This window comes from Cheilinus undulatus, linkage group 13 (genome assembly GCF_018320785.1).
Source record: "Cheilinus undulatus linkage group 13, ASM1832078v1, whole genome shotgun sequence".
NCBI lineage: Eukaryota > Metazoa > Chordata > Actinopteri > Labriformes > Labridae > Cheilinus > Cheilinus undulatus.
In genome coordinates, this window is record NC_054877.1 from 6,266,483 (window position 1) to 6,291,339 (window position 24,857).

The window sequence follows — 24,857 nt, forward strand, 5'->3', positions numbered from 1 at the left end:
GGTGGATTTTTGCCAAATATGGCACAATCCCACTTAAACCTGGAGGTCAAACATCATAAAAGTGAATGTGGCCTTTATACATGTAGCTCTGCAATCCAGAGTTTATTAAAAACATGCATCAACACCGTTATGACTGTTTCAGACTGATGCATGGATGTGTTGGCCTACTTGGCTCGATGTTTTTCTCACTATGTACAAGTCAGGGCTGTCAGACTGCATCCCACACCTGGAAAACCTCTTGAATAGATGGCCTTACTACTTTTACAATTTACCTTGTTTTGGCAGGAATGTCTGCATTTGTAGAATACTCTGCAGTGCATTTACAATGGGTCAGATTGATAAAGTTGTCCCTGAGCCAGAGGGAAAATGAGGAGGATAGGTACGGAGGCAGACTTTACCATTAGGCTAAGGAAAGCTATCACCTGGGGCCTGGACTACTAGGGGCTCCTTTAAGATATAATTAACTTTGCCCTGCACCAGCTGGTATTGTGGAATTTTAAGGGCTTAAAACACTCATAAAAAGTGTGAAATATAAAGTAAAGTTGGCCATGTTACAGATTTATAAAACGAGAAAATCTCTACCAACTTCCACCAAAGTCCAGTAGCGGCTCACAGATACACAGCAACAGAAACTAGTCCTTTAGTGAAGGGAAAGCACAGGAAAAATCAAAGTCAAGGTTTTTCTTTAAGTAATTTATCATTTCCTTTTTTTAAAAAAACCCACCAAACTTTGTATTTGGTTACCAGATGTACTTTTAGAGTCTCCAAATAGACATTTTAAAATCCACCAGGATATTTCTATACACAGACACTGGTAAACAGTTATTATTGGTTCATGTTGCATCGAATTTTAACTTGAATACGATTAGGCATGTGGCAATAGCTCCATGAAGGTTTGACGATAAGATACCATAACTAAATGAAGTTCATGCAGGACATGGTGGTCATATGCCCAGCTGTGATCAGCTGACCACCAGCTGATCCCAGTTATCGCCTCCTAGCCCCCACAGCCAATCACAGCTCTGTCTTTCATGACAGAGGTGTATTTAAATATGATGTACTTCTTTGTAACCCTTGCTTGCATTAATGCTGATAAACAACGCTGCTGCTGGCAAAGCTTCACCTCCTCCACCCCAGCCTCCACCTTCATAGCATAAAGTTCACCTCCTCCTTTATAGCTTAAAGCATCACCTCCTCCACCCCAGCCTCCTCTTTTATAGCTTAAAGCTTCACCTCCTCCACCCCAGCCTCCTCTTTTATAGCTTAAAGCTTCACCTCCTCCACCCCAGCCTCCTCCTTCTTAGCATAAAGTTCACCTCTTCCTTTATAGCTTAAAGCTTCAGCTCCTCCACACCAGCCTCCTCTTTTATAGCTTAAAGCTTCACCTCCTCCACCCCATCCTCCTCTTTTATAGCTTAAAGCTTCAGCTCCTCCACCCCAGCCTCCTCCTTTATAGGATAAAGCTTCAGCTCCTCCACCCCAGCCTCCTCTTCATAGCATAAAGTTCACCTCCTCCACCCCAGCCTCCACCTTCATAGCAAAAAGCTTCAGCTCCTCCACCCCAGCCACCTCCTTCATAGCATAACGCTTGTTGCACCATCATATTCGGATTCAGGCTATTATAGCTTAATTACCTCTGAAATAATTTCGTTTTTTTCAATATACATTTTCATAAATGTATCCGTCCATACGGGGGTGTCTGGCTAACACTCCTTGGAAACTCAGAGAATGCTACTTGACTATCCCAGCGAGCTTCTTTTGAGCAAAGTCTTCTCTGCCAAGTTAAACTGTATATCCATTTTATAATGAAATGGTTTAATGTATGATGAGTGTTCTTTTTCTTTAAGATTTATTTTTGCCTTTATTTGATAGATGCGGTAAAGGGCCACAGGTCGGATTTGAACCTGGGCCGCCCGCGTACATGGGTAGCGCCTTAAACCACTTGACCATCTGCGGTCCCGTATGATGAGTGTTCTTGACTGATTCTAGGTAATGATATAGAATGATTTATTGCTTGAATTCTTTAAATAATACACAAGATGAATAACCTAAAAATAATCGCACATTAAATCGCGGTATTGGGGAAAAAATTGCAATTAGATTATTTCTGCAAATCATTGAGCCCTAGTGTCCATGTCTGTTTTTGTGCTGGCGGTGCTGATTGTCATTACAACACAGATGTAGTCTGGCATTTTCAGCATCGTGAGTGCATAGAAAGTTTTAGCATCAGTTGCTCACTGTGCTCACAATGTTCTCATTTGAAACAGTTCATCAACGTCACACTTACCGATGTCACTTCTCTATTAGTGGCCAATCAAAGACAAGAAGAGGTGGGACTTATGATACCAGCTCTGCCAACAACAAAGGAGAAGAAGCTGATCTGATTTGTCTTTTAAAGAGCAAAGTTTCCAGGTCTATAGCTGCTTCAAATGCCAGAGAGTGTTATGCATGCTACAGAGGAAAGCAGAAGTCATTTTTCATTACCTTCTAACAATAAACGCTGGTGAGAAGTGCTCTGAAACCAGCACAGAGTACGCTGGCCGTGGGCAGAGGCACATATTGAAACCAATCTAGACCTTCTTCCCGACCCACCAGTGTATTTTCACTGTCAGTAACTGTATTCCTCATGGAGGCATACACGTAACTGCCAGGAGGTAGTCCTAGGTTCAGTTCTGCTTGATTTCTTCTGAAATGGTCTTGTCTTGGGAGTCAAAAGTATCTAGTTGTTGGAAAGTTGGGTTTATTCTTCTGCTGAATGAATAAAATGAAAAAAGGTGTTTTCCCTCAGAAGTATGTTTTTTTCTCAAAAAGAAAAGAAGTTTATGTTTGTTTTTGTTCATTTTGTACCGAGGGCCACGGTGCAGCAGTTTAATATTCAGGAAAGCGCTCTGTCAGACACAGCCGGGGTCAGTGTCGAGGTTCAGCGGCTGCAGAGTCCAGCAGGTATTCAACATTTAGCTCCATTTTTCTCCGAGCTGTCTGTGTTTGTGCTCCACTGGTCACACTTTCAGGGACGTCGCTTCTTAAATGCCAAAGCTCCACTGAGGAGAAGCGACCCAGTGTTTTTTTTTTAAACCCCTCTGCTCTCTCTCCGTTGCTCTCGGCTGAGTGTTTCCTCAGACGCTGCTCTCACCGCACATTATCTCCTCAGGGATTACAGCACTTGGTGATGGAGAGGCGTTCCTCTCATTTCAGCTCTTCAGACGGCTGTAATTCACCTGCTTCTCACGCTGAGGGCGCCGCCACCTCCCACAGCAACAAGTGTGTGTCAGGCTGAAGCCTGGGGGATAAAGACCATCAGGAGGAGATCAGACGAGCACAGAGCTAGGGGTCATATGATGATTACTTTATGGATTAAATATCTATAAAGAGCAAAGCCACTCTATCTCTTTAATAAAGACTGGCTCTGATTTGTTATGTTACAATACATTATCTTAATGACCTGCTGTAACAATCTGAGCTCAATAGACCTTATATCATCTCATAGTTAAAGACCACCAATCATCACAGGGCTGAAATTCAGGGACCGACAAATGCTCGTGTCACATTCACAATGAAGAGCAATTTAGAGTCACCAATTAACCTAACAAGCATGTCTTTGGGCCGTGGAAGGAAGCCAGAGCACCAAGAGAGAACCAACTCATGCACACAGGGAGAGCATGCAAACTACGTGCAGAGAAGCCCTCTCTAACTGGGATTGAAGCCAGAAACCTTCTTAGAAGGAGGGACGCCGAGGACTAGTGAGTGCCAGAGCCACTATCCAGGAAGACACAACAAACATCTAAGAGTACATTAGATAGATGGACCTCAGTGGTGGCCTGTTAGTAAATATCATGAGCTGCAGAAACCAAAGGGGGAGGATGAGTACCCAGAGGGACTGTCCTGGAAGGACAAGCCTCTGGTTGGCATGTACCACCACCAGATTGATGCCTGACCTCAGAAAAACATTCTAATAAAGCTGGACTGAAGGATGGCACAGAGGCACTAATCATGGTCGTACAAGGCCAGGCCCCAAGCACAAGATCAATAGAGGCCAGGGTCTACTACCATAGACTACTACCACAGACCGTGCTCCCTGAGACAGGGGCCTTTTTATTTTATTTTTATTTAAGTGATAAAACATTTATACCTCAGCCGACACTACGATTAGCATATTCATTTTTGATTGGTGGTAGATTTGAAACCAGATAAGATAGATCGATCATTCTTTTTGCATATAAAATCTGGGGAGTTACACTAACATTTCACACATTCACCATGTTTCAGAGCGTTTTTTCGTTGCAGTGACGGGTTTGTAAAAATACACAATAAAGCACACATAACAAAAATCTTTATAAACGAGAACACGGGTATTTGCAACGGTTCCTATGTTGAAATAAGTATCGTCAAGTTGTGGGCATGACCTGTCACATGATTCTTACATGTCCCTACCCCCCCCCCCCCCCCAACAACAGGAAGTGCCGTATTTTCCACTGAATACACAGAAGCACTTGTTGAACATGTCCAGCCCAGGTACATTTCTTGATTTGAAATTTGGAGTTGATTTTGTAATTGAATTGCCCTGCCATATATAGTGTATAATAGGTAAAACACACAAGTAGAGGAAAACCTGTGGAACCACAGCATTGTCAAAGTGTTCAGTAAAATCAGTCTAAATCATAGTGTTACTTACTGTAAGTGGAAAAATCCCTGACAACCAAGGTAATAACGAAAATGAAGAGTTGCTCTTTTGAATCCATTCTCTTGTATAAAAGTTATAACATGTAATTTTGTTGTAGATCATTTTCCATTCTGGTGAAAGATTATGATTCAAACATTTTGTCAGAATTAGATGAATAAAACGTCAAATCATGAGGCTGTGCTGGATGTAGGTTCAGATGAAGACAGTGATGCTGACAGAGTAATCGAAGCTAATGCCTTGTCAGAGTTGTTGGTCGGATAAACCGCAGCGTGAATCATAGTAATTGGCTCTTGTCTCAGCGGCGGAGAACAACATCCATTAACAGAGAGGCTTTAGACAGAGGCAGTGTGAGTTTGACTGTAGCTTACATGTTAGTGTGGAAAAACATGAATGTTTACTGAGCTCATGGTTATATATCTGTGTACGAGACAGCACTGCGCTCATAAAAGACACACTCTATGACTTCTTAGTGTCCCGTTTATTTATCAGTACATTACTTCTCCATATTATTATGTAGTTAGAGCAAGAAAGAAAAAAGCTGCAAAACAACACAAATCATTAATTGAATAACGACCGGGAGAGAAGTCGATTAAGACAGGTTTAAGCGACTTGAATTATTCCACACTATGTCTAACACATGGCATTTATATTGCAGCAAATCATCCATTAAGTATTAAGTGTGAATCATGTGACGCTTTCTGACACGGCTGATTTGTTTTCCAGCCTGTAATGAGCCGCTTAGGACGCCATTCATCTCCACAACACGACATGATTACAACATTCATTTATCCAAGTGGACACTATTACACTCTTCATTTGTCTAATATGGTGCCATTACCGCTCAAAGACCCGCTCATTCCTGGGGTACATTAAGCTCGCTTCTTTGTCACTAGCTGCTCATGTGAGAATATGAACAACCACCTCGAATCATTTAAATCCTAAAATATGGACATTTTGTCCAGTTAAACTATTTTGTTTTGTAAAGCTCATCCACTTCTCTCCCAGCAGGAGCGAGCTCCCAGCACAGCGCTTTTTACAACCCAACAGTTTTTCACTCCGTCTAAAAGATAAAAATCCATCTCCAGCTCTGTCTAAAATGTAGTTTTTCCCATTGATCTTTGCTCTCTGAACCCCTCAGCTGTGTTTGGATGCCTCTCTCCATCCACTTTTATCAGTCTGAACCATGAAATTATTTTTATTCCTTCTACAAAAGGAGAAATTCCTGTATCAAACTGCTGCTGTGTGAGCTTTTTTATTATGTTCACTGAGAGACGGGAGCAGAAAGTCAAGGCATGTTTCCACTTAGCTGACATCTAGTCCAAAAAATAAAACTGCACTCCTCTTCAGCTGCTAAATGGTGTCTATCCAGGCTGTAAAATGTGATGCTCTGGCTCAGTTACCTCTCATATTCTGCTTTTAAGAGCCTTTAAGTGAGCTATTAGTGCTAGTGTTTCAAGTGTTCTAGCATTCCCATAAAACCATTTCTGCTCTTGTTGGATCTTTGTACATGGACTTTTTTTTTTTGTCTTTATGAGTCAGCCCAGCCTCTCTGCATTTTTATGTCAGTGCTTCAGAGAGGGTTTTTGGGCCACTTTTTGTGAAACTAAAACTTAGTCCTGTATCTGAACAAAGCTTTGGTTTCTAAAAGCTTAACCTTCTAAGTCCCTGCATGCACATATGAGGACTTGATATTTTGGCTTTCCTCCAACACAGAAATAAGTCCTACTATTAAAATTTGTTAGAAAGTGGTCTGGAATTTCAATTGAAGTTTAAGTAATTTGCTTAAAATGTTGGGAGAAATTACTGTGAAATGTTAAGGATTTTTAAAGAAAATTTAGACAACATTAGCTTTAATAGATTTTTTTGCGAGAATTTGTGAAATTAATTATTTTGGTTTGGTTTTTGGTTTTGTAGGTGTTTGTTTGAAAATTGGGCATTTTATCGGAAAGTTGGGAATGTATTGGTAATTTTGGGAAATTTTGTTTTCATTTTTGAAGGAAATTTGCCTTGAAATTTAAGGGGAAATGTTCGTGAAATTTGGAATTTGGTTGGATGTTTGGGGGAATTTTCCAGCATTTTCATGGAATTTTGTGTTATTTGTATTTTTGTGAATTATATAAGAAAATTTAGATGAAATTTGCTTGAAAGTTTTACACATTTTTGGAATTTGTGAAATTAATTTGGAAGTTTATTGTTGGTTTTGTAGGTGTTTGTTTGGTAATGAGGCTTTTTATCAGAAAGTTGGGAAACGCATTAGTAATTTTGGTGAGTTTTTTTTTTTAGAGGAAATCGACTTTGAAGCTTTAGGGAAAATATTTATAAAAACTTGAAAAATTTCAGGGTATTCATTTGGAATTTGGTTGGATGTTTGGGGGAATTTTCCACAATTTTTATGGAATTTTGTGTCATTTATTTATAACTTTTTGTGCATTTAAAAAAAATTTGAGGAAATTTGCTTGAAATTTTGGGCATTTTCATGGGAATTTTGAAATTATTTTGGAAGTTTGGTATTGGTTTTGTAGGTTTGTGTTTGGAAATTTTCTAATATTTCATTGGAAAGTTGGGAAACGCATTAGTAATTTTGGGGAGTTTGTTTTTGTTTTTTGTTTTTTGCGGAAATCGACTTTGAAGATTTAGGGAAAATATTAATGAAAACTTGAAAAAATTTCTTTGTAAATTTTTGGAATTGGTTGGATGTTTGTTTCCATTATTTTCATGGAATTTTGTGTGGTTCATTTTTTTAATTGTAAGACAAAATTAAGGGAAATTGGCTTCAAAATTTTGGGTTTTTCACTTCCAAGTAAATGGTCAGGAATACTCAAGGATTTTTTTTGAAGAATTTTGATAGAAATATTAAGACTTATTGATAAAAATTCACTGGAACATTCAAGGAATATCAGAGGAAATTTTTGATTTGGTACTTTTTGTGGGTTATTTTAAGATGTGTTTAGGAATTTTTGAAGAAATTTCATTTCTTTTAAAGCTATGGTAATTTATGTGAATTCTGGAAAGGAAAATTTTCCCCAAAATTCATAACTTTTACTTATTCCAAATAAGTGGGATAAACTAAAAATGCATTCCAGATTAAAGCTCAGGTCTCAGGAGGATAATCAACATGGAAATGCCACATAACAAAGTTTTGAAAACATATTTATTCATTAATAACTAAATGTGCATCTTTCTATTTTGTGGTTGCGTTACAGAGGCGTGTGACAGCGCGTTGGTGTCCAATCTGCCACCATCGTCCTTCAGAAGCTCCTCCCAGCTGTCCAGCAGTCACGCTCCAGGCTTCGCCAAACTCAACAGAAGAGAAGGTGAGGACGACTTTGACACAGCAAGACTGCTGTCGCATTCAAACTAAATATTCAAGGAAGCAGAATCAGCTCTGTAAAATGACCCTGGTAGTACTGGTGAATACACATGCACTGTTCTGATACAGGCATGGTCGTGTACAACAGGAGGTGACACAGGTTATTAAAAGTTGAATCACTTTTAAACCAAAATTGTAGGCTTTTTCCCTCTTAAAGTTAGCCATTGCACCATTTCTTTGACTTCTTGGATAACATCATTTTTTAAATTTTTTTAAATCTAAATGATAAAAATAAATAAATAATGCAATTCATGAAACCATAGCCTTCACAGAAATGTTTCCAGTAAGCCTGGAACGTGGATGGCTTTAAATCATAGGGGTAGTTCTGACATTGAATGTCTTTTTATTCATTTTCATTCCATTTTGTTGCATTTACTGCCCCTAGCTTGAATGCTAACGGCTATATTGTTCTGTCAGAATGCTTGGAGAGGGCCTGTCAGCCAATGGCAGCCTGTTCTGTAATCACCTCACGCTGTGTCAAACTATGCATGCTTACACTGGCAGATCAGGGTGGGGACGGCCTGAATAGAGCATAATGGAGAGATAGGGGACTGTGATGTGGCCCTCTGTGTCACAGAGAGGCTGTATATTACAAGACTATCTGAGCCATGTTCTGAGTTCACTGTAGGACTAAAATAATGGGCCAGTTTTCCACAGCACAGTCAGTCCAGAAAATTGAAAAGGTATTGGATCGGTTCTGATTATCAGCAGATACTCTGGTGTCAAAATGGATGTTGGAAAAGAGGAAAGAGTATTAAAGCATCTCTAGCATCCATGAGCTTTCAGAACACATGCAGAATATAGACAGTGGACTCTGTATCCTTATATATGATAGATGTAGAGCATAAATGGGCCTAAAGAAGGCTCACATAGCTGACACCTCCCTCTCTGTTTACCTGCAGAGCCTGAATCCGATGCTACCCACACTACTTAACTATGGGTAGATAGGAGGGGAGACTGTTTTTTATCCTTATAGGATCTCAGATGGTAATCTGATGCGAAAAAAAGAAGAAAACATGCTCTTATGGTTGGCAAATAAAGCTCAGTGACCTGTCCAGGTGTAGCCTGTGTTCACAATATTTCCACACAGCTGTTTTTTTTCCAAGAGGGGGTTAACACCTTCTTAATCCTCTTTATTTTCACTGTTTGCCATGGTCAGCTTGCTGCTAATATTGTTTTAATTTCCAGCATGGCGAGGAGAAAAAACAGGCATGTGCAGGAAGGTGAAGCTGTAGGTGAAGCTGACTGTTGTATCAGTCCAGATGAATGGATCGTTGCACCCCTTCTTATTATGTTATTGTTTAGGTGTAAAGTTTCTTCTTTGCTCCAGTGAAATGTGTGCGTTATCTGTGTTGAAGCATTAGAGAGGAAGCAGCAGAGCCAAATCTCTCATTTATTCCTGACAAAGTGCTCTGAACCAGTCAGGCCCCGTTGAGAGGAGATTTGGTCTGAGCTCTGGACACAAAACACAACAAACGGAAGTTTTAACTGCATCCACAAACACTCACAGGTAACTCACCTGTGACTGGTTAAAAGGAAGACCGGATTAGAAGGACGCCTCAGGGATAATGAGGTCCAATCTAAAAGTGAGAGCAGGCAGTAGCCTCTTTGTCCCATCTTTATTCTCTCTAAGTGCTGTTTGTTTTAAAGGCCACAAAGACACATGTGAACTGTGTTTGTTGGATCCTGCAGGGAGTCTTGTGGTGGATGCTGATGTGAGGCTTTGACAAACTGAAGATCACGGTTTATTGTGGAGCTTTCTGCAGGGAATGAGCTCCGCTGATTTATCCCCACATCAAAGTTCAGAATCAGCTTGGGGGGGGGGGGCTGAGAGGAGTTTAATCTGGATCTGAATGCTCTTTACCACCTGGGAAACTATTCGAAACAAAGCCTGCAGAACACGGCTCAGTCCTCGGTTTGTTTCATGGCTGAAGCTGACAGGCTTTTTGTTGGGAAAAGCTGCCAATCGGCTCTCTTTGTTTGCTGATCTGAGTGTTGGTCTCAGTGAAATGATGTGGATCTTTGTGAGAGAAAACAGAACTTGTTAGCCTGTTCTGTCATGGTGAAATGTTTTTAAATGTCAGCTTTTTTAAACTGTGAAAAGTCTGATTCACCTCCAACAACACCACACCAACATGACTGCCATACTTAATAGGAAGCAGAGGTTTTGTTGATGGATCAGGTCATTTCATCTAGACTGAAAGAGCGTGTGTCTATTGTTGCCCTCTGCTCACACTTGTTGGTCTTCAACCAGCCCACTGTAAAGCTGCTGACATTTCCTGGTCTTTTATTAACTCCTACATGAGGCAGATGAGTCAAGATGTTAGATACAGAGAAGTATCAAACATATTTCAATGTCTGCAATTTGTCTGAGATGAAGTCTGTGACCTTTAACCACTCTTATGTTATTATTCTATTCATAGAGTTCTTAATGTCACAGTGGCTGATAGATACTTATAATATCTTGGAGACTTTGGAACTCTTTCCAAATGTAGAAGAAAAACAAACCTAAAAATACAATTTAATAGCTTTTACTAAAGCTGTTAGAGGCATTTTTTAGTTCTTAGATTTAAAGGGGACATATTTTGCCCTTTTAAGACAAGTTTATTTTAGTCTCAGATGTCCCCAAACCATGCCTCTTAAGATTGTTGCTGAAAAACACTCCAGTATTGGATTTTTGCATGTCTAAAACTCCCTCTGTTTCAGCCCTGCTCAGAATGAGCTGTTTCTGTGACTGTGGCTTTAAATGTTACCGACCTGCCTGGCTCCGCCCCTCTCAGGAAATGGATGTGGCTTAATGGATGTGGCTCTCCTCAGCTGCCAGCTAAGAGGAAGATCAGGATGGGGAGGGGTGGTGCTAACTCCCCAAATGACATCATGTGGGGAAAATCAGAGAAAGTCTTGTGTCAGCACACATTTTCTGAAAGGTGGAGAAATGGGGGGGGGGGGGGGGGGGGGGGTGTTGGTACTTGAAGGGGTCGAAGACAGTCCAGGGGCACACATTTTTATTAGAAAAGCCTGAAAAAGTGATTTTTGCATAATATGTCCCCTATAAAGGAATTTTGCTATGAGTAGATTGAGATATCCCAGATGTAATATCACTCACATATGTTGAGAATATCCAGTTTTTTGATAACAGACAAAGTCATATGCATACATTTTGGGCATATAGGGCGCCAACTTTCCTCAGACACCCAATGTACAAAAGCTGGGACTGGAGAGTGGTGATGGGGGGCGGCCAAAGTCAAGCTCAACACATGCTGGCACATGTGTGATCGGCAGCCAAGGTCGAGCTCAACAGCATTTCTTTTGTCAAGGTCTTTTTGTGTCAGGTGATATGCCCAGTCTGCAGGCACTGTTGGGGCCCTTGGGACATCTACTGTGAGATCATGGGCTACGACCTGCCTGAATGGTTCCCTAGGCCATGCTTATCCACCACTGCCACTCCTTACTCAGCCCTAAAAGTTTGAACTTTGTTATTTTTTTAACAGATCATTTACCTGAGCCCTTGGTAAAATGCAAGGACATCCAGAGCAAAACCAGGGTTGTGTCAAGCCTCCTCTCTGCCCAGCGGTGCCCTCAGGCAGGGTTTCTTGCCATTGCAGTCTTACTTCTGCCTCAATTTTTGGCCCAAACATGCCCAAAAGTTCTGCACAGTATCGTACTTTGGCCTTTTTGTCCATACTTCCAAACCCTGCAATCAAACATTAATACCGGATGCCATTAAAGATAATATACCATTCAATGCTGTCCTATTTGCATATGATAGTACTGAAAGTATCAAATTTTTAAAAGAAAAAATTAGATCAGTAGTCATATTTTCAACCGAAAGCTGCCACAAGCAATCTGTGACCACCTTCAGGGAGGAAGCATCACAAACAAAGTAGTGATACAGAGAAAAAAGATGCCGTTTCCTGATTGTTCCAGATCGTTAACACTTTTACAATGGAGAAACTCTTTGACACCTCCTCACAAATGTGCAGGAAAATAGCAGGAAACCTCACTCCTCAAACACAGCTTCCACCCTACTAACTGCTCTTATTAACAGGTCAGCAAATCTGTTATGCTAGTTTCCTTCAGCAACCTGTTCAGGAACCTGATTTGTTGTTAGATGAGAAGCAGAAATCTTACAAGTAGTTTGAGAGGTTTAAGGGTCATAAGCAAAGACTTTAGGTCCGATTTTAGAGGTCTCAGAACTGCGTACTTTTATGGGGGCGACTGTGGCTCGGTTGGGAGTTGGTCAGTCTATGTTCATGTCCTTGGGAAAGACACTTAGGCCCCGTCCACATGGAGATGAATCTAGGAGTATAAGCCAAATTTTTTTGATGTATCAGCATTTCACCCACAGGGAAACAGCAATATTGAAGGCCATAAACGCTACTTTTTGAAACCAGGTCAAAGAGTGGACAAATCTGTAAATGCTTACCGTTTCGTCTCCGTGTGGACAGCCAACCGCATCTTTCTTCTCATGTCAGATTTGCTGTAGTTAAGAGAAAAGGCAACTAAGTTTTGCAAAGCCTCAAATCAATAGCTCTCAAGTTTTTTTTTTTACTGTGATGTCCAATCAACTCTGCTTTTCTTGCCTTGTCAGCCTCAACTTCTATTGCTGATCTTTGTTAAAGCTGATCAAATGTCCAGGTTTTCATCATTTTACAGGATGACCGCAGCTTAATTATTTAACTTATGTTTTAGTAAAACGCTAATGCAATGTATGCATTTATGGCCATGATTACCATTTCTATGTTTGCTTCGACAGTAAATACAAAGGCTTAACAACTACCTCAACAACACCAGGGTGTTGCTGCATTTTCTTAATCTGCTGTAGCATGTAGCCGACAGATTAGGAAATCAGTGTTTGTCACATTTCCTCTCCTGCACCGTTTATGCTGCTGGATCCCAGAGAGCCACTGCAGCTGCTTGCCGAGGAAATCAATGAATAAATGAACGTCTCCCTCTCATTTCCATATCCTGCTGCTGCTGCTAACACTCTGCCTCCTCCAGTTTTTCTCCGAGGAGTTACTTCACTCCCAGTTCATTTACCCACTAAGTGAACAGAGATTATCAGAGTCCTGGAAAACCACCTACACAGCATCTTTATTCAGGATTTAATCATACATGCATGCTCACTGCTGGAATCTGTAGCATGATGCACTTTGAGAATAACACTAGTATGTTTGCATGAATGTGTTATTTATAAAAAGAGGTGTTCCAGTATGTCAACGCTCACAGTTCATTTCTTGAAATGCTTTGCATTGCATGCGTAGCCAAACCTGAATATAATACCAGGCAGACAACTAATGTTTGTAAGAGTTTGAGATGTTTATTGCAGCAGTAGATCATTGTTTGGTGTCTGGGCTCTTGCTTCATTCCTCCTTGCAGATTCTTGCACTTGCAGAAATGTAAGAAGTAATGAGATAAAATCTAAAACTCCCAGTTGGAGCCTCTAGGTAGATAGTGAGGTGTTAGTGGTTCTGAAAGTATGAGAGCAGTACAGGTGCATAGTCAGCAATGACGAAGAGAGGCATGGATAGAAAATGTTGCCGCATTAGTGGGCCCCCAATCTGGGAGGTTATATTTCTCAGTTGATTGTTCAGAACGGCATACGTCAGTCCAGCTGGAGATACAGTTACAGCTGTTGTGCTTTGTTAAATAATACACAGAGATGGGTAATATCTGTAATCTGAAACTCATATCATGGTAACTACTTTTTCATTTTTAAAATATTAGTAAAAGAGATTGTGCATATGAAAGCATAGCTCAGAGGAAGATGTTTTATTTATGTGGTTTTGTTTCACTCCTGTAAGGCTGTGCTAAGCTGCATCTGAAGACACCTTGTTTCCTGATATGGCTGTTTAATAATAAAGCATTTCAGCAACAAAATAAGCAGGGACTTTAAAACTGAAGATTATTTTGGAAATATTGCATGTTTACCCTCAAACTAGCTGAGTTACAGCGAGGGGTGCACGATAAGACGATCTCAGATGGTGAAGAAATAGAAAGTATGGATGATTCATTCTTGGGGATGAAACTGAAACTTAAAACCCAGTCCTTCAAACGAGCCATTCTTTGCTCATCTCTTAATAAAGAAATGTTTTCCAGCTGTTGTAACACTGCCACTCTAGTTTCACCAATGCTAAACTCTCTCTTCACCAGCCGCCATTGTTTACAGGCTTGCAGTAAAACTAAACCACGCCACAGCCACGTTCTCCTCAACTTATGCTGACCGTGCTGCTTATTTTATGAGTGGGATCAAATGTGTCAGATCTAAGCTTTACAAGATGGATCCACCTGATGACAGACGGCTTTGCTAGGTTCATTTTTGGAGCACGAAAGCTAAAAATGAATCTTTAGGTAAACTTAAGGGAAACTTGTAGGACTTGAGGCATTCGTCAGTAGATTGGTAGGTTCCAGCAGTTCAGCATAGATGTTAGGTAGGATGGATTATGTTCAATCAGGGGTTGATTGATTGTTTGCCATCACATGATCCTCGTGTCGGGAAAAGGGGACAGCCATCAGGGATGAATGGAAACAAAAGAGCGTTTGTGCTTTAAAGCTATAAATGTACCTCCACAGTGCAGTTATCACAAGACGATTTCTACATACATCGAAAAGCAGCCCTGCACTCTACCAAAAAGTGTTTTTTACAGTTTAACAGATTTACGTGGCTAAGAGGCAATCAATATCACAAATTACAGACAGATGAAGGGAGACAATAGTCATATGGAGTCTTGTACTCAATCAATCTTTGTTTTTATCAAGCCAATTCATCAATACCGTTATCTCAAAACATCTTGTAGATGAAGATGATTAGCACAAGTCATCTCCACATTGAGTGGAGATGGCCTAGACCACTACCAGGAGTGGGGTTCAAACCCACGTGGTCCATTGCCCGTTGGAACTTAAGTCCAACCCCTGAACTGCTCAGCCATCCTGGTTTATGTGTAGGTTGTCTGTCCTCCACACTCTCTCGGTATTTAACCCTAATTTAAAAAAACTAAACTGTTAAAAAAGTGAAGAGATGATTGGGAGCCAAATCACCAGCTGTGCTGAGCCTTGCCAAATGGTCTGGATCTCTTTAAAGAGACAAATGTTTCATACAACAGTCCAGAGAAGACGTGCATCAGCTGAGGAGCAAGATCAGAGTTTAATGAACTAAACCATGACAAACTGTACTGAACCAAACTTGACCACTTTGTGGAAATGTACCATACACGAGTGTTATGTGACACCGCTTGTTCAGGTTACAGATGGAGGCTTTTTTAATCTGTGCCTGCTGCTGTTTCTCTTTGTGTTTTTAAACCTTTTTCTTTGCCTGAATATTTCACTACTTTCACTATCACTACTTGCCCCCCAGTGGCTGTTCTCCACTGCATGAACTAATGTGCAAAGAACCTATAGATAAAGAGATATCATGCTTTTGTTTCAGGGGTTACCTTACAACTTGGGGGGAGGGGGGCATGCACCAAACAGTGCAGGGATCATGAACAATCCCACAACCAGTGCATCATGGACTGCAGCTCATGTAAATGGTGACTGCTTGACCAACTGAGCCAAACCGATGCCCACATTGCTAGATCAGTCTTGTTATAATGAAGATATCCTCTGAGAAAAATATTTTTTTTCCATGGACAGATTTAGCTCATTCAGCCTGTTAAAATCTCATGGATGTTCTCATAAAGCGCTGTGTTCTGTCCATGGGCAGCTGGAAAGAGAGATCCTTTTCTAACATTATCTATTGACTTTTCATTAATTTATTTTATCATTGCATTATTTGCCTCTTGGAAATGATCACATTGATCTTCTTTTTTGTTTGTTTTTACACAGAACCTTCAGTCTGTCAGCTGCGCATTAAAGCCTGATGTGGAACTGCTGGAGGAGCCAGGAGTTGAGGCACTTGTTTTGTAGATATATAAACACAAAAACACTTGTCTAGCTCCCTCTTGTAATGAAGATGTCTGCTGAAAGTTATTATTTTTGTATTTTTATGAACAAGGAAGATTATACAGCCTTGGATTTCTCATGGATTATTACATGAAGCGCAGCGCATCATGCTTGCAAACACAGCTGGAGAATGAAAGACTTTTCAAAAGGTTGTTTCGATTTCCCTTTATCATATATCTGCTCCTTGGAAATTACTGTATATATTCTTTTTTAATTTTTAATTCGTAATCTCAGTCTGAAAACTCTGCCGTCTCCTCCATCAGCTGTCAAGCCTGATGTGCAGCTGATGGAGGAGGCAGGAGTTTGGCAGGTTGAAATTTTTGTGTTAAACTATTAAAGATCGATTTAAGCCTAATTATTTCCTAGAAGCAGATAGATGTGAACAACTGAAATAGAAACATTGTTTAGAAAAGGTTCTCCTTTACTATGTTTGGCTGCACTCTTAAGTAGGAAGCTTGGCGCTTTACGGGATAATCCATGAGAAATTCAAGCTGAATATATCAGTGAAACATTCATTATTCTCGGCGGATATCTTTGTTATAGCAAGACAGATCTAGCAAAACATTTTTGTGTCTATATGTGCCGTGAAATTTCGTTGCCATGCTGCAATGGTGATAAAAAGTGATTATCAGGAGGATCGATCAGAAAAGAGATATTTCTAAAATGAATAGCACAAGTATCTGATGGAATCTGCGTATAGCCTTTCAAAACGAGATTTACGTGTCCCTTTTCACATTTCTCTGCTTGCTGTGTCCTAAAACCTGCTCTCTACTACTTGACAGTCTGAATCGCTGGCGACTACATCAGGCGGCTTCATTCGAGCTGCAACGCTCAGTTCAGACTGCTGTGACTCATTCTCAGACTCAATTCGTCGCACCGTGAATCTTCGGTCTAAACTGGGCTTAAATCAATATCTCCAGCTTTGATACCCAGATCTATGTGCAAAAATGCTGCAAAAGTGCTTTTTCAAGCTATATCCCCTTCAACCATTTTCCGACTGAGTCAATGGCCCTGAAGAGAGAATAATATTTTTTTAACATTCTCAGAATTAGAGTTCTGACGAGGGAAAGATGCAAAGACTGACCTCATTTTGAGATCACAGCTCTGCTAAAGGCAGGCAACAACCTCTTTTAACCTTTTTTTCACAGGGACTCTTTATAAAACCCAGCAGCAGCGTCTCTCTTTGCTGAGAGCAGAGGACCTGACATTGTTCTTCAGACTTTGACCCGATGTAGCTGATCCCAGTGGAGGCCTGATCGCTCAGAGTCTGACACCACGAGTGGATAAAAAGCCCTGATAGTCTATCGATCGCAGATGAATGGCCTTTTACCACAGACCTGGAGGATAAATGACTCAACTATTTCAGTCTTTTTCTTTCTTTATTTCTCCCCCCCACCTTCATTTCTAAATATCTCATTTTTCCATCAGCCTACCTGTCCTAAGCCACCCTCCTATTTTCCCTCGTGAATTTTCCCTGTCTATCTTCCGTCCTCCTGAACGGCCCCTGTTCTATTATAATCACTGGTTTCAATCTGTCCGCAGTCACATTTTTTTCATTTTTATTCCTGCAAACTCATTTAGCCCGCTCTGTCCCTTTGCTAAATGTTAATAGCATACTTCATGTTTAAACATTTCTTTCTTCAGTGGGCGACTGACAGTTATCAGTGACACCATTGCAATTATGTTGGAATAGACTTGAAAAGAAATTTCGTGCCACTGTAATCATTTCCCCAAAGAGTGAGATCTGACGGGGAGCGAAACTTTTAATTGGGTCTGACTGTGCAACAATGGCAAACTCATCAGCATAATGTAGATTTACATAGTTTGTTGTTCATGGCTTATGAGCGCTCCATTGTTAACTTTACAAAGCAACAGATTTATGTCCATGGAATACTTTCAATCAGTTTAATTTTTCCTTTGCTGCTCTTTTTGATTATAGTGACAGTCAGACAACAAATCTTCAAAATTCACACTCTGAAACAGCCAGCCAACAAGACTTGTTTCCAATAAAAAATTCACAAAAAAACAGACAAACCAGTCAAGTTGCTTCTCTGCTGCCTCTGGCTAAAGTGAGGCCCTAACCAGACACTGGTATGAGCCCCCCTTCACTGCCCTCCCTGCTAAAGGCTAATTATACATTACTGAAGACCAGTCTGATGAGAGAGGAACAAAAACACTCACCCAAAGCGAGGCCCTCCAAAATTTGATGAGGCCCTACTGTGTGGTCTGCTTAGACAGACATAGATCGATGCTTTTATTCCAAGGGAGGGGGCAGTGGGCCTGCTTCTCTACCTAAAATCATACACCAGCCATGATCTGCAAATTTATTGTAAGAGAATTATGGTGCAATTTCTCAAAGGGATATTTTGGTGGTGTTAAAGTTGGGTCTGTTGAAGTACATGCCAGCAGCAGTGGCATTAGCCTCCAGCATGTAAACACTATCAAAACTGTTTGGTATACGTTTGAGTCACACTGTTTCTTTGGTCTAACCTGACACGCCAGATGGATGTGTTTCACACATCCGTCTGGAAAACCTTCAATACTAAGCGTTTGGGAAAGGGCAGAGCCTTTGAAAAAAACTTGGAGTGTGATTGGATGAATGTTCTGTCTGTCACATCTATACCGGCCAATCAGAGCAACAAAACAACAAAACACAGCTACCGAGGAATAACGCGAACAATGGCGACCGTAGACATGTCAGTACACGACTTTTGTCATTATTGAAAAGAAAACAACTCACTGCTGTTCTTTGTTCTTCTTCAACAAAGAAATGTTGTCAATTTCTGATAAAACTGGGGCCGTAGCAGCATCCATGCTAATGTCTTCCACCATAATTGCACCGGCCTCTTGTCGCTGCTTTCTTACGTCACGATTCCGCTGAAAGTACCGCCTCTCGTCGCTGATTGGTCATGTCACTTTCTAATCAAGTCCAAACGGTTCAGACAGTGAGAAACAAGGAAACGGGTGTATCCATCTGCTTTGCAAGGTTATCTTTGGTCCATTTTTACCTAAAACTCTCTAAATTATGCTGATAACCTTTTCCCATCTGTAACACTATAAACCATCTAGGGGAGTAAAGGTATGGTATTCGTACCGTATCCGTTTGGTACTGGCCTCTTGGTACGGTACGAATACCATACCTTGGATTATTTATCTGTGTGGTTGCTCTGCTCAGTAATTATAGAAGAAAGATACAGTACTTGTGGTGTTGATGTCATTTTGCCTGGGTTTTGGATGAGTCTCGCTCCTGAAATAAGCAAAAGAGCGTGCTTAAAATAATTTCATCTCTCTTGAATCAGGTAAAAATAACGTTTAATAATCCTAAAATACGATTTTGACTCTCCTGTTGAACCCTTTTCAGCGTGCCTTTTAAAAAATGGAAATCTCTGGTGTTTCACTTACAGAGTTTCCATCCTGCTGCTGCTGTCAGCGCTGCACTGTGCCCATTAACTTCATGTTGGACTCTGTCAGACTGACATGTTATCAGGCTGCTAAAATTACCCTCCAGATTTGCTATTCTCATGCAAATGACCAGCACTCATTCTGGACCTGGCTGTTTTAACAGTGTGTGTAACATGCTTTTACAGCTGCCTGTTTCTCTGCCGTACTTCCTCTATTACTCTACATTTCTCTTCCTGTCTGCCTCCCTGCCTGGATGGAACATGAGCACATTACTAGAGGTGGGACAGACATTTTTTTAAGGTGTTATCCATTGTTTGACCAGAGGCAGTCATGATCAGATTGTCACCCATAGTCATGTCTGCAGAGTTCCTTCCACACCCTGGATTTTGCTCCCGCTGATAATTTGCACCCTTGTCCGTTAGCATAGCACAGTAGCAGCTGGATCACAAGTTCACAGAGAATAGTATGTTGCTTTGTCTACCTGAGATAATTTAATGTTCACTTCTTTCCTATTTTGACATTATGTTGATGCAGTGATTGGCAGTAATTGGTAGCATTACATTAACTAAAACTATGACTAAAACTATTCATCGACAGCCTTTTTTTTTCCATGACAAAAACTAGACTAAAACTAACAAAAATAGATCTGTTATGACTAAAACTGACAAAAACTAAGTTTAGTTTTCATCAAGATGACTAAAACTAGACTAAAATGTAATGTAATTTTTGTTGGACACTCAAAATCTGGGACATTTCTCCTCTGTGGGTAAATCTGTCAAATGCAGTGTATCTATAGCTCTTCTGCCTCTCAGGTGTAGAAAGCAGGGACCCCAGGTTTAGCAGAGTGCAGAGAACACACTACCATGATTTAGTACCAGATTTAAATGCTTGGACTAAAAGTAAAGACTAAAATGTGAGGGCTTTTATGGACTAAAACTAGACTAAAATTTTTTGAGTTTTTGTCTACTAAAACTACACTGAAACTAAAAAGGGTAGGAATGTCTAGAATGTGACTGAAAATAAAAAGCATTTCATTTAAAGACTAAAACTAAAATGAAAAATAGATGCCAAAATTAACACTGCATTACATGCTGGGAAAAGAAACGTGTCAGAGCATTGCTAAAAATCAAATCCTTTCAACTATTTGTTCCACTTGTCAGTTTTAACAGACCCGTCTCGGCTGTGTTTGCCTTTCACGCTTTTGGCCGGTCTGTTGGCCAAGATGGGATTTCATTGCATGGTCAAACATTTTCCCGTTGTGAAAGACACAAAAAACGGTGTAGTCTGAGCCAGTATTTAGTCACCACCAAGAGATTAATAACACTATCTTGCATAATATGTTAGAAAATATAATCAAGTAAGAGCTGCATATGATCATTACAGAGCAGATATTTAAGTAATTCAACATTAAAAGATAATAGCCAACCCTAGTCTGGATTGTTAACTTACGAGTAGCACAACTTTGTACTAAGACTTCTTCACAAATAAATGATGAATGGTCAACTTTATTTACTCTGTTTCTGAAATAGATATTAGACATGGGTAAACAGGGTGAAATATGTAAAATATAACTGGAGTTCATCTGACTGAGGTACTGTACCTTTATCAGCAGCCTACTATTGTTTTTCTTAAGATTTACTTTTGAGCTTTTCATGCCTTTAACCGATAGAGGAGGATGATGGAAAGAATCGGACACGGGAGAGACATGCGGCAAAGGGCCACAGGCTGGATTTGAATCCAGGCCGCCCTTGTACATGGGTAGCCCCTTAGACCGCTGGGCCATCTGCGTGCCCCTGACTATTGTTTTTATTCAAAGTATCCCTCGCCATCACAGTCAGCGTCAGCAGTAAACCCTACAGTTTCCACCACAGTTATGGAGGCCACGCAAGATCGCAGCACCCACAAATCAGCTGTAGGATTTATCCATCATAGGTAGTCTCAGGAGGACAGTCTAGGGCATGGGTGGCCAAATCTGGCCCGTGGAACGATTATATCCCACAAGATCATATTTGTATTTTAAGTGGCCCACCACTATGAGGCCTACAGATTTCCTCCAGTATAATAATGTAAACTTCAACTAGATATTTAAAATATCCTTGTTAAGCCATAAAAATCTGAAAAAGTGAAGAGATTTCATGAAAACTCAAAATCTGGAGAAAGAAATTAATATGTGTTTTATTTCATATTTTCAATTCTTCATTTTAAGATCCCGACTCAAACTTATGATTTTGACTTTTCATTTCATACTTTGACCTTTTCAACTCAGAATTTGGACTTTTATCTTTTAGATTCCCAATTTTAAATTTTAAGTCATATTTTGACCTTTTCAACTCCTTACTTTGGCTTTTTAATACCATATCTTGACTTTTAAAAACATGATTCAAATATTTTTCAAATTAGTAATTTTTACTTTTATACCATATTTTGACCTTTTACACTCCTAATTTTGAATTTAAGTCATAATTTTAATATTTTAAGTTATCATTTTGAATTCTAGCTCGTTTTTGACACTTTTAACTCCTAATTTTTGGCTTTTTAATTCTATATTTTGATCTATCAAACTCACAATTTATAATTTTGAGTATATTTTGACTTTTAAAGTCATGTTTTCAAATTGATCTCATATTTTGACCTTTCAAACATATGAGTTCAGCTTTCTCCTCATATATTTGCTCTTTAAAAACATTATTTTTCTATTTTTAATATCTTGTTCTGATCTTTTAAACTAATAAGTTGGAATTTTTATCTCAGATTTGAGCCTTTAAATTTACTATTTTTACTTTTTTGAATTTCCAAATGATTTATCATCAGCGCTGTTTTTTTCATATTTTATTACTGGTGAAAATGAGGTTGACCGTTATGGTTAAATGACCCTGTTAGACCCTCAGGTTAGACCTAAATCCAGAATCCGGCCCCTGCTGTGATTGAGTTTGACACTCCTGGTCTAGGGGCTGCAGTTCTTCTCACCATCATGGGGAGCAGCTATTGCACACTCTTTCAACAGATTTCCAGCTCCAGGGGAAATTAAAGTATTAGATGAAGCAATTTATGATAGAATTTGGATCATGATGAGTGACTTGGTGTAGCAAATCAAAAGAAATTGATTCTTCTTCTATGACTAAACATCACTAGAGTAGAGCACATGAGCTCACCCAGTGATCTGGTTTTACGTTCAGACTGTGCCGGTGCTTCCTCTTTTCTGCTTCTGTGATGACTTCAGCCCTTGTATAACTATCAGAGCAGTGTTGTCACCCTCCCGACCTCCATTATTCCTCACGTTTTCTGCCCTCCTCAAAGGCTGGTTCTTTGAGCGGCATCAAGGGAGAAAATTCAGGGAGCTCTCTTTGATTTAAAGCGACAGCTGTGACAGGAAGTGTTCACACCATCACCCATCAGTTCACCTCAATTATATTAGCTTCAGTTTGAGCGTCAGGGTGGACACAGTGATTCTGTCTGATCTCTTCCTCTCCTCTCTCCGCAGCATAATCCTCGTGAGTAAAGGTCAGAGTGTCTGCTCTTCTCTGTTCTTCTGTCACTGGACACGTCTGTTAGTCAAGTGCTTATTAGCTTTGGCCTTTAGCTTGAAAAAGATCAGGCTCCAGCAGCCACCAGACCGACAGTGATTCATTTTCACTGCTGAGCGTTTCTCCTCGACCTGCCAACACACGTTCACAGACATTTTTTACAGCAGGAGCTTTAGCAATTTCAACTTATACCCTCTAGAGCTGGATGGCACTCGGGATGGGAATTTATAATTTTATATAACCATACAAAAGTACCATGGGGTCAACAGCTGAGTGACCCTACAAATACCACGCAGAGGCAATTTAAAGAATCGTTCAGGGCTTTTGGCAGAGAGTTAGGGACGCTGTGATCAGATGAAACTACAGTGTGTTGTTTGTCTCACTCTGTGTGGACAGTTTTCAGACAGAGCATGCATAAAGGCTTCAGTACAGTGAAATTAAAGTGAAGGTTACACATCGAGACTAAAAACATAATAAATTAAAGCATCAAATAATGGTTTGAGTTCAGCCTTTAAAGGGATATTTTGGGATTTTTGAAGTTGGGTCGTATGAGATACTTGGCTATAGTAGTGGCGTTAGCCTACGGTGATTTCTGTGGCAGTTATTATGAGCTCAGAGAGATCCACGGCATGATGGCTGTAGATGGGAATGTTTTATCCGCGTAGTTTAACGAGTTTTGCGTAAAAATGGCCCAATAAAATTTTCTGATCCTCTGATAAGCTGTGTGGCTCTGTGGGCTTCTGCAGGAATAATAACGCCACACCAAGCTAAAACAAATAGTATATGAGCGATTTCAACTCGAGTGATTATGATGTGGATATAAGTGGATATTTGTATAGACTGGAGTACACCGATGAAGAACTTATAAAGATGGAGAGTCAGCGAGCTGAAAGAGAGAGCAGAGAAGCTTCAGTCGAATGGTGTGAGCAGGAGAGATCCTGAGTTATCTGGTGTTGTAGGTGTGGAAAATGCGAACCCATGCTCGAACATGATAACCTTGAAAAGCAGATGGATTCGCCCGTTTCTGTGTTTCTACCTGGCGAATCCATCTTGCAAAGCTCCCGTCTGAACCGTTTGGGCCCAGTTAGAAAGTAGAAGGACCAATCAGCGACGAGTGGCAGTATGTCTGGGCGCAGTAGAGTCATGACGTAAGCAAGCGGCAACAAGAGACCGGTGCAATTATGGTGGAAGAAATTAGCGTGGATGCTGCAAAAGCGCCAGTTTTATCAGAACTTGATAGCATTTCTTGGGTAAAAGAAGAACAAAAAACAGCATTGAGTTATTTTCAAAAACAACAAAAGTACCGACATGTCTACAGTTGCCATGGTTCATGTTATGCAGCTCCCTATGGAGTTTACTCTTTCGGTAGGGGCGCAGCTTGGTAGCAGCTATGTCACGTGATTTGTTGCTCTGATTGGCCCGTAAAGATGTGACAGGCATAACGTTCTTCCAATCACCCTCCAAGTTTTCTTTCAAAGGCCCTGCCCTTTCCCAAACGCTGTCTAGGAGTGGTTTCCCATATGGATGTGTGAAACAAATCCATCTGGCATGCCAGGTTATGATCATGAGTGAGTGCTATAAGAATCAAGAGAATAGAGGGCTCACCTTTTTTTACCAGTGGCCATGCATGTCTGACAAAAAAGACAGGAAAATGATAAATACTGACCTATTCCTAACTTGTTTTAGAGCAGTGGTTCTCAGCTGGTTGAGTCACTGGGCCCACCATCAACTCCTCAACGAGAATTGTGACCCAAGTTTTGAAATTCTTTTGGTCAATCAAATGTATTTAATAAGAAAATAGAAGAGTTTGGGCCTAAAACACTTCAAAAAGTGTAACAAAAGAATTGAACAGGAAAAAAAAATGCAGAGTTTCATAGATGATTTGGCACAATTTTTTCCCAGGCACATATCCGCGACCCACTAGGCCTACAAAGGGCTT

At 40.3% G+C, this 24,857-nt stretch overlaps 1 protein-coding gene across 1 annotated transcript in view; it reads left to right on the top strand.

Annotated features, from left to right (window-relative positions):
• The window catches only part of LOC121520599 (contactin-associated protein-like 4), a 222,844-nt gene that overhangs the window by 40,682 nt on the left and 157,305 nt on the right, over positions 1–24,857 (top strand). The window contains exon 2 of the mRNA XM_041804138.1: positions 7,885–7,995. Within this exon, the coding sequence (XP_041660072.1) occupies positions 7,885–7,995 (111 nt within the window). The remainder of the gene's footprint in view (positions 1–7,884; positions 7,996–24,857) is intronic.